Consider the following 8,757-nt stretch of genomic DNA (forward strand, 5'->3'; position numbering starts at 1 on the left):
ATATCAACCTTTCCCGGCCTTCCAACAACAACAACTTCAACAATATCAAGCTTTCGAACAATTCCAAAAACTCCAACAACAACAATTCCGACCACAACCATCACAACCCCTTCATTCGTCGGATTTTGTTTCGGAAACTCAACCTTCACCGCCACCTCAAACTAAAAAAAAGGAAAAAAACTGGTCCGACCCAACACTACCCAATAAAGGGTCCCATGGAAAAAAGACGAAGAAGAAAAGCTCGCCGAGGCATGGACTTCGCCTTCCCAAGACCCGACTGAAGGCGATAGTCAAACATTCGGTTCTTTTGGGAGAAAGTTCGTATGGTGTTTTATGAGTTAACGGGAACTAAAAGTCAAAATCCCGATCAAATTAGCTCCAAGTGGCGCGATATTTGACTCAAATGCACCGAATTTGGAGGAATTTATAACAACCTCCTAAACATACGAAAAAAATGGTCAAATGATTTTGATGTTTTCAAGGCGGCTTTGGACCAATTTGAAAAAACAACGGTAACCCACAAAACTTTTCCATATGTGAAACCTTGACTAAAGTTGAAAGATGCTCCGAAATGGAAAGAGCAAATGGAAGGAAGTTCACAATCTTTCTGTTCAAAGCGTTCAAGAAACCTCGACGGAACGTCTCAACAATCGAACGGCCGAACACATTTCGACATCGACGACGAACCGCTCGATCTTGAAGACGAGCAACCTCTTTGTCGGCCCGTTGGAAGAAATAAAGCAAAAAAAGCGGCTTCAAAGTCTTCGGGATCTAGTGTTATGGATCAATTTGGAGAGAAATTTGATTGTTATGTGCACGTTCAAGAAACAAAGGCGGAGATGTTGAGCCGGGTAGAACAAAAAATAATAGAAACACAATCGGTGATTCAAACAAAAACCGAAATGGAAATCTTGAAAATGAAAGCGGACGACCTCAAAGGCGAAGATTTGGAGCTATTTCTCGCGATAAAGGAGTCCGTTCGAGTCCGACGTAGGAATAGGGAATAGTTTTTTTAGTTAAGATTGGTAATTTTAGTTTTTTATTTCTAATGTTATTTTTATTTTTTTATTTTAATTGATGTAATTTTTATTTCTAATTGATGATGCGCCCCTCAGAGCGGGCCAGAAACAAGCGAACCCCCGCGCGAGGAGTGCCTAGCGAAGCCCGGGTCGGCGACTCGGCATGGCGACCCCGGACGCCCGCGAGGCGACCGCGTAGGAAGTCCGCCCTCGCCAAGCGTTGTCCTTCAGCTACAGTCCGAAGATAACGGCTCCAGGCGACAAAGAGCATGGACATAGCATTATCGTCTGGACCAATCGTTGGACCGGACATGAATGTGGAGCATGGTCCTCCAATAAGGACGGCGGATCCTGTCGGGGACGCAGTCCTTGTCCCTCGTACGGATCGAGGAGGATCCTCAGTATAAAATGCCGATTACTCTGCCTTGAGAGGTAAGCTATTTTCTTCCCTGATCATACACCTCCATACTTCAGATTCATCCCACTAACTTGACCGTCGGAGTGTCTTTCCGGGACCTCCTCACTAGATTGATAAATCTAGCCTACATTGGTTAGCACCTTCCAAATATCACTATGGCTATTAAATAGCTTCATCTATTCTTTTGACTAGTTCCTAGTGCGATTTCTATAATATATGTGGTTGTCGTTCTAAAATATCATCTTCTTAAAGTGTTCAATATTTACCCTTACATTTGTATATTGTCCACTTACGTACAAATAATATAACAACATGATAATTTTTCCAAATATGGCACAAAGAGAAAGAACATATATATATATATATATATATATATATATATATATATATATATATATATATATATATATATATATATATATCTTCAAGATAGATTACACATGACCAGGACCATGAGACAAACATGAAAATGAGAGCTTCATCATGTAGCGCTAATTCGAAAATCAATATCTAACTGATCTAGATCTTGAAATGTAGAAGAGCAGAAGTGCCATCAAGTCCTTTTGCCCTGTAGTAATCTATATATTCTTTCAAAGTCGTGCCTCGATACTTGGCTGGATTATCTTCTGAAAGCAATTCCTTGATTGGTTCAAGCACCTTTAAGGTCTCAGTGGGGTATTTCGGGTAATTCATAAAGAATGATGCCACCGATACTCTTGGACCAACCTTGTTTGCCATCACTTTGTGTCGTGAACTCACAAACTTGTCATTTGTAACTAACTAAAATATTCCAAGGATTATGATCAGTGGCAGATCGATTTAGAAAAAAAAAAAAAAAAAAACTAGGATATGTAAGTATTGGGTAAGAGTATATATAGTTATACAGGCAATATTAATATTTAATATGTGATTGTGTTTTTGAGTATGCTATAGGTTGAAAATATATTAAAGCTTAAGATAGAGAGAAATGCAAACCTGTAAAAGATCTCCAGCATTCAATACAAGAGCTCCGGGTATAGGGCGAACATCGGTCCATTGGTTTTGATAAAAGATCTTAAGCCCACCAACATGATCTTGTAAAAGAATCGTGATGAAATCATTGTCAGTGTGATCATTGGTACCTATTGTTAACTCTGGTTGTGGGCAAGGAGGATAGTAATGACCGAGAACAGCAAGCCCTTCAGCACATCCCATGTCTAAAAGGTGATTGGGGTCGAGCCCTAGAGCCTCAGATATCAACTCGAGTATACAAGATCCAAGTTTCATCACTTGCCTTGAGTACTCCAACATAATATCCCTACAAGTATATCCAAAATTAAACAAACATATCGTGTGGTTAAAATATACATTTTGACTAATGTAACCATAGTTTCAATATCGAGTGACTTATAATCATGTCATGCTAAAATAAAATTTTGACGAAATTAACAATGACTTCATATTTTTCACATATATTCGATATTTGATGGTTAATATTTTAGTTGACAAATAATACACTTAAATCCCTTACTTTTGAAAAAAAAAATTTAATGGCAAATATAATTTACTCATAAACTAGTCTTTAATTCCATCTATTTTCACAATTGTATTGTTATTTTGGAAGATTGTTTAAAAGGATAATGAAATGATTATAATTAAAACTAGTATTTATTAATGATTAAGACAAATTTAGAGATTGATAGGATTAATCTTACTTTAATTTATATTTTGATCGATACATACAATATAACTTTTCACCAATTTAATAAAACAAAGTCCTAAAAGGGTTATGTTGTCATAATAAAAGTCTTTTTCTTCGCAGTTAACTGAATATATTATGCGTATAAAGTTAAAATGGGCCAATTTCAAAGGTTAGCCAAATCAATATAGATCCCACACTATTCAGTATATAGTGAAATATAAATAATAGCTAAATATAAAAAGTCTCCATCAAAAATAGTATCATAGTAGCTGTGATAATGCGTTAAAGAAAGATTGAAAAACAGTGAAGAAAACTAAGAAATCTCAAAAATCGCATCAAAAAGTGGAGATTAAGAAATGTACTAAGAAATCTCAAAAATCGCATCAAAAAGTGGAGATTAAGAAATGTTGAAGAAAAAAGAAAGGAATTAGAAGTTCTCACGAAGAAGGTAGTGGCCTTAGATATCACTGGGGAAACCCTCTATTTTGGTGATAATGCGTTAAAAGAAAGAGCAGATTATCTCGTTAAAAATTTTAATCGGAGAAAAGCAACATTTTTTATCTTCGCCAAAAATCGCGGTGTAAATGGAATCTCGAAAAGTGAAACAATAACTTTAACAATATTATTTGGGAAAATGACAAAAATGCCCTACGAACTTTCTAGTGTTTATCCGTTGAGTCCCTAAAGTTTTTGACGGGCTTTATGGGTCCCTAAACTAGGATATAACCTGCTCTTTTAGTCTTTGTCAACCTGTAATAGCGGGTTCAGTGACCTTTTAGACCGAAAAAAACTTACATTGTGCCCTATAAAGCAAAAAAAAATAAGTTCGGGGATCAATTCGTACAAAAAAACTCTCTGCTTCTTTTAAAGTTGATTCACACTCAGTTCGAAGAAAAAAAGATATTAACTCTCATTTTCTCTTTGAACCTCATCAAAACCATGCATCATTCTCAACATTGCATCCATCAAACCTGCAACTCGGAGGGAGAAGGAGAAGTAACTTGTGCGATTTTGAACAAAGAAGAAGGAATGAGGGGGTCAATTCCTTGAATAGCTAAAATCGAATCAAAGAAAATAGTGGAATGGGATTGTGATGGAGAATAGATTATAAGGGAAAGACGGTTGTGATCTTCGGTGAGTGTGTGTGATGATCAAGGGTGAAGACGAAAAGAAGAGCAGCGATCAATTTCTTGGGAGGGTACGAATTGAGTTTTTTTGTCTAAAAGGTCAGCGAACTTATCTTTTTGACTTTATAGGGGCACAATGTGAGTTTTTTTAGTCAAAAAGTCACTGAACCAGCTATTACAGGTTGATAGGGACTAAAAGAGCAGGTCATATCCTAGTTTAGTGACCCATAAAACCCGACAAAAACTTTAGGGACTCAACGAGTAAACCCTAGAAATTTTATAGGGCATATTTGTCATTTTCCCATTGTTGTGATTAAAAGTTTAATACTACTTTAACAATATTATTACTACTTCATTTTAAATTAATATATTTATATAATAAGTAAGAAAAATATCAAAAACCCAACCATATTTGACTGGATGATAAAAGCGAAAAGTGAAACCTGCAAGGAGATGGCAACTCTTCTGGTTGAGGAGGATTAGGATACATGGTGCACAAGAAAGAGTCTCGCCAGTTAGTCACCGGAGCAGCATACAAGTCAAAATTGCTGTTGTACACCACCCTTCTTTTCCCACTTTGATCCCTGGTGTACCAGTGCTTCTTCACTTCATTATCTTGCTCATGAAACCCAATCACACCTTTCGTCATCTCCTCCAACATGCTAATCGGAATACCATGATTCACCATCTGGAAGAACCCCCAACTCTCCAATGCATCTTTCACTTTCTGAATCACCTCCTTTCTTCGGATCGGATCTTCATTGATTCCTTCGAGATCGATGGTCGGAAGATTAAGCTCTTGATCGGAGTTTTGGTTTTCAGGTGAAGGTAGGCGGAATATCCGAGGGACCTCTGTAACTCCGGCATCTACAAGTCCTTTCACGCCGGTTTTGGTTTCGTCGAACGCCGTGAGCTCTGCTTTCCGGTCATAGTCCCGTGTGAATGCAGAAGTGCTAACCAAGACCATATTCTTTATCTTCTTTGGCGGCTATTACTACGCCACTAAAGTTACTTAATAGATATGAAATATTTTGGTTATTATATAGTTGTGTGTGCGTATGAGTCTATGACAATATTCATGGATGAGGATCCAAAGTTTTTTTTTTTTAAACGTTATTAATTTTTTGGTGACGAATTTAATCATCTGCTTGTTTGTATTTTTTTATTATTATTGTAGAATTATTCATCAAACTTGCTATTTGATTAATATCTAATGGTCTAAACAGGATAAACTAATTAAAAGAAGCGCATGCTTACTGAAAATAAAAATAAAAATGTTCTTTGTTTTATTTTATCTTATTGATTTCTTTGTATAATAATTTTGAATACTTAAAATACGTAGATAATAATACGTACATAACTAGCCAGTGGGAATAGATTTGGTTTATCGATCGGTCGGTTTCTCGGTTTGAAAATTTTTTGGTCTAAAACAGAAACTGAACCAAATTGAATTCAAATTTTTCTAGACTAAATTGAAAACCGAGTTTCAATTCAGTTTGGAAACCGATGAAATCAAATATTTTCTTAAAAAAGTCCAATGCTGCAAATTTTCAAACATAAATTACAAAATTTAAAACATAAAAGGCTAAAGTTCCAAACACAAACATCTAAAATTTCATTCATAAAATGATAAAATAATACTTCTACCAGCTAAGTAAATACGCAAAGTGTAACTTTCAAGTTCCAAACAAAAGTATAAAAACATGAACTTCAAAAGTTACTTTAAATTGCTAAAAGAGGATAAAATATATATTATTATGTATTGATAACTTTATAATTTTATTTAATATATAAAATTTAAAATAGATTTTTTAATTAATTAAATAATCCAATTTAGTTTATTGGTTCGGTTAGGTTTAAACTTCATGAGACCAAAAGGTCCAAAACTCCAACAAAAAACCAAAATCGTAATTTGGTTTGGTGGAAGACCGAACCAAAAACTGAATTTGAATATGGTTTGGTCTAAAATTAGTTTCGGTTCAATTTGGTTTTCGGATTTTGGGAGCAAGGACGCGACTTGATTGCATTGCATCTGCTGATATATTCGAGATTTTCACACGTTTTGATTTTACTATCTTTATTACTTTGATTTTATTATGGTTTGTCAAAACTGAACAAATGGTTATTTATCTATCTCGAGAATGAAATTAGGATGATTACTTTCAAAATAAAAATGAAAAACTTAGTTTGCAATTTGGACATTACAAGCTCAAAATAGTTGCAATTTTATCAATCAACTTATTTGAGAAATTATTATTTCATAGTTAATATCAATAACACAACAACATATTTATTAATCTACCTAGTGCACAACATTTGCCTAGTTTAATTATATTTTTGATTTCTTTTGACTATTGGTATCAACGAGGTATTGTACCAATGGGGGATATTGTAAGGAATGGACAAGGTTTAGGCGGGAGATGGTGGGGTATTTTATGGTTGGGGTAGGGTCAGTCTGGTGGCCGGAGATGGTGGGGTATTTTATGGTTGGGGTGGGGTCAGTCTGGTGGCCGGAGATGGTGGGGTATTTTATGGTTGGGGTAGGGTCAGTCTGGTGGCCGGAGATGGTGGGGTATTTTATGGTTGGGGTGGGGTCAGTCTGGTGGCCGTAGTTATTAATCGGAGACAATGGTTGGTGATGTTGGTCGGAGATGATGGTTAGTAGGGAAGGAAAGAGAACGATTTCTATAATTTTATAAAACCAAAAGAATGATTTCACTAATTTATAAATAAAAATAAAAAAATTATCAAGGGTGAAATAGTTTTTTTACACCTCATAGGGACCAAAGACACAACCAAAACATTTCATAGGACTGCCTGATTTAAAAGAGAAGTTAGGGACCAATTATATAGATTACCTCAAAGAAAAGGGACCATTTGTGTAATTTACCCAAAAGTAAAACATATTTATCCGGATCATTTTTTATATAAACACGATGAGTCTAATAATGAATTAAAGTAGGTATATACAAATTCGTGATATAATTTAAAGCTTCAAATGAAGCAAACGAGGAACACCATCAAGGCCTTTTGAGAAGGAATAATTAATATAGTCTTGAACGGTGGTTTCTCTATACCTCGGTGGGTTGTCATCGGAAATCAGCTCCTTGATCGGACCATACACCTTCGTCGACGGCGCTAACGAGGAGCTGAAGAAACACGCCACCGACACCCTCGGCCCTTTCTCATTTGCAACCACTCTATGCTCCACACTCTTCAATTTGTCATTCGATATCATCTGAAAAAGAAAAAAAAAATCCAACAAAATTACTCCAATTTTGATTTTTGAGTAATCAAAATCAAAAACTAAACTTGCCTGTAATAGATCTCCAATGTTGATCACAAGCGCACCAGGGATTGGAGGAACATCAATCCATTGATTTTGATGGAGAATTTGGAGTCCTCCGATTTCATCTTGTAGAAGAACAGTTAGGAATCCACTGTCTGTGTGTTTGGTTGTACCCATGGTTAGTTCTGGTTGTGGACAAGCAGGATAACAATGGCCAAGGAAAGAAAGCCCTTTGTCACAATCCAAATCTATTAGATAATTTGCGTTCAGCCCTAAAGCCTCTGAGATCAATCGGAATAGTAAGCTTCCTAGTTTCAGCACTTGATTAGAGTACTCGATTTGTATGTCCCTGCAAACCTCCGGCAGTTCCTCAGGCGGCGGAGGCGACGGAGCCATAGATGTAAAGAAGGTATCTCTCCAGCTCGCGGCGGCGGAACTATACAGATCAAAATTGCTGTTATACACTACTGTTCTCGTACGATCTCTTGTGTAAAACCGTTTCTTCACTTCCACATCTTGTTCGTGAAATCTACGAACTCCTTGAAGCATCTCGTCCATAACACTCACAGGGATCCCGTGATTCACTACTTGAAAAAATCCTAGATTCTCCGAGGCGATACGGATATTCTCCACCGTTGATGCTTTATCTGTTGAATTAAGGTCTACGATTGGAATCTCGAAAGTTATGGAGGTTTTGGAGGAGGTTTCCGGTGGGTGGATGAAGATGCGAGGTATTTGGCGGATTCCGGCATCGACGAGGCCTTTGACTCCGGTTTTTGTTTCATCGAAAGCTTTGAGTTCTGCTGATCGATTGTAGGATGAGATGAGTGAAGGTGGGGTTTCAGTTGCAGTGATGGAAGTCATTTTTTTGTATTATTTGTGAAAAATGATTGTATACTGTTCACTGAAGAATGAAGATTGAAGATAAGATAATACGTTTCAAGCGACTTTTGACGTTTTAAGTTTTCACATTTTTTTTTAAATATATAATTAATAATCATATTGATATGTTTTATTGTTTTAATCGTATTATGAAATTAATCCCACCTACTAAGCTTAAAAACAAAAAAATCAAATCGTAACAAAATTAATCAATACAACCGGATCATTATTGAAAAAACGAGGCGGCTTTTTATTCCCATATGCAATACAAATAGACGAAATACAAAACAAAAGATCACCAAAACTTGAATAGAACAAGCCAATGAGGTAACAAACCAACA

General features: G+C 36.1%; 2 protein-coding genes across 2 annotated transcripts; both read right to left on the reverse strand.

The window, feature by feature from the left end:
• Positions 1-1,652: 1,652 nt before the first annotated feature.
• On the reverse strand, positions 1,653-5,273 carry LOC145167609 (1-aminocyclopropane-1-carboxylate oxidase homolog 1-like). The gene is made up of 3 exons (XM_079086842.1): positions 4,689-5,273; positions 2,413-2,734; positions 1,653-2,217 (listed from the first exon to the last, which is right to left on the reverse strand). The coding sequence occupies exons 1-3, from the start codon at positions 5,210-5,212 to the stop codon at positions 1,957-1,959; spliced, it is 1,107 nt and encodes a 368-aa protein (XP_078942968.1). The 5' UTR covers positions 5,213-5,273; the 3' UTR covers positions 1,653-1,956.
• Positions 5,274-7,142: 1,869 nt separating this feature from the next.
• On the reverse strand, positions 7,143-8,474 carry LOC145167610 (1-aminocyclopropane-1-carboxylate oxidase homolog 1-like). The gene is made up of 2 exons (XM_079086843.1): positions 7,562-8,474; positions 7,143-7,483 (listed from the first exon to the last, which is right to left on the reverse strand). The coding sequence occupies exons 1-2, from the start codon at positions 8,396-8,398 to the stop codon at positions 7,232-7,234; spliced, it is 1,089 nt and encodes a 362-aa protein (XP_078942969.1). The 5' UTR covers positions 8,399-8,474; the 3' UTR covers positions 7,143-7,231.
• Positions 8,475-8,757: the final 283 nt, after the last annotated feature.

Source organism: Lactuca virosa, chromosome 3 (assembly GCF_052849685.1).
Source record: "Lactuca virosa cultivar CGN04683 chromosome 3, Lactuca_virosa_CGN04683_v6, whole genome shotgun sequence".
Classification (NCBI taxonomy): domain Eukaryota; kingdom Viridiplantae; phylum Streptophyta; class Magnoliopsida; order Asterales; family Asteraceae; genus Lactuca; species Lactuca virosa.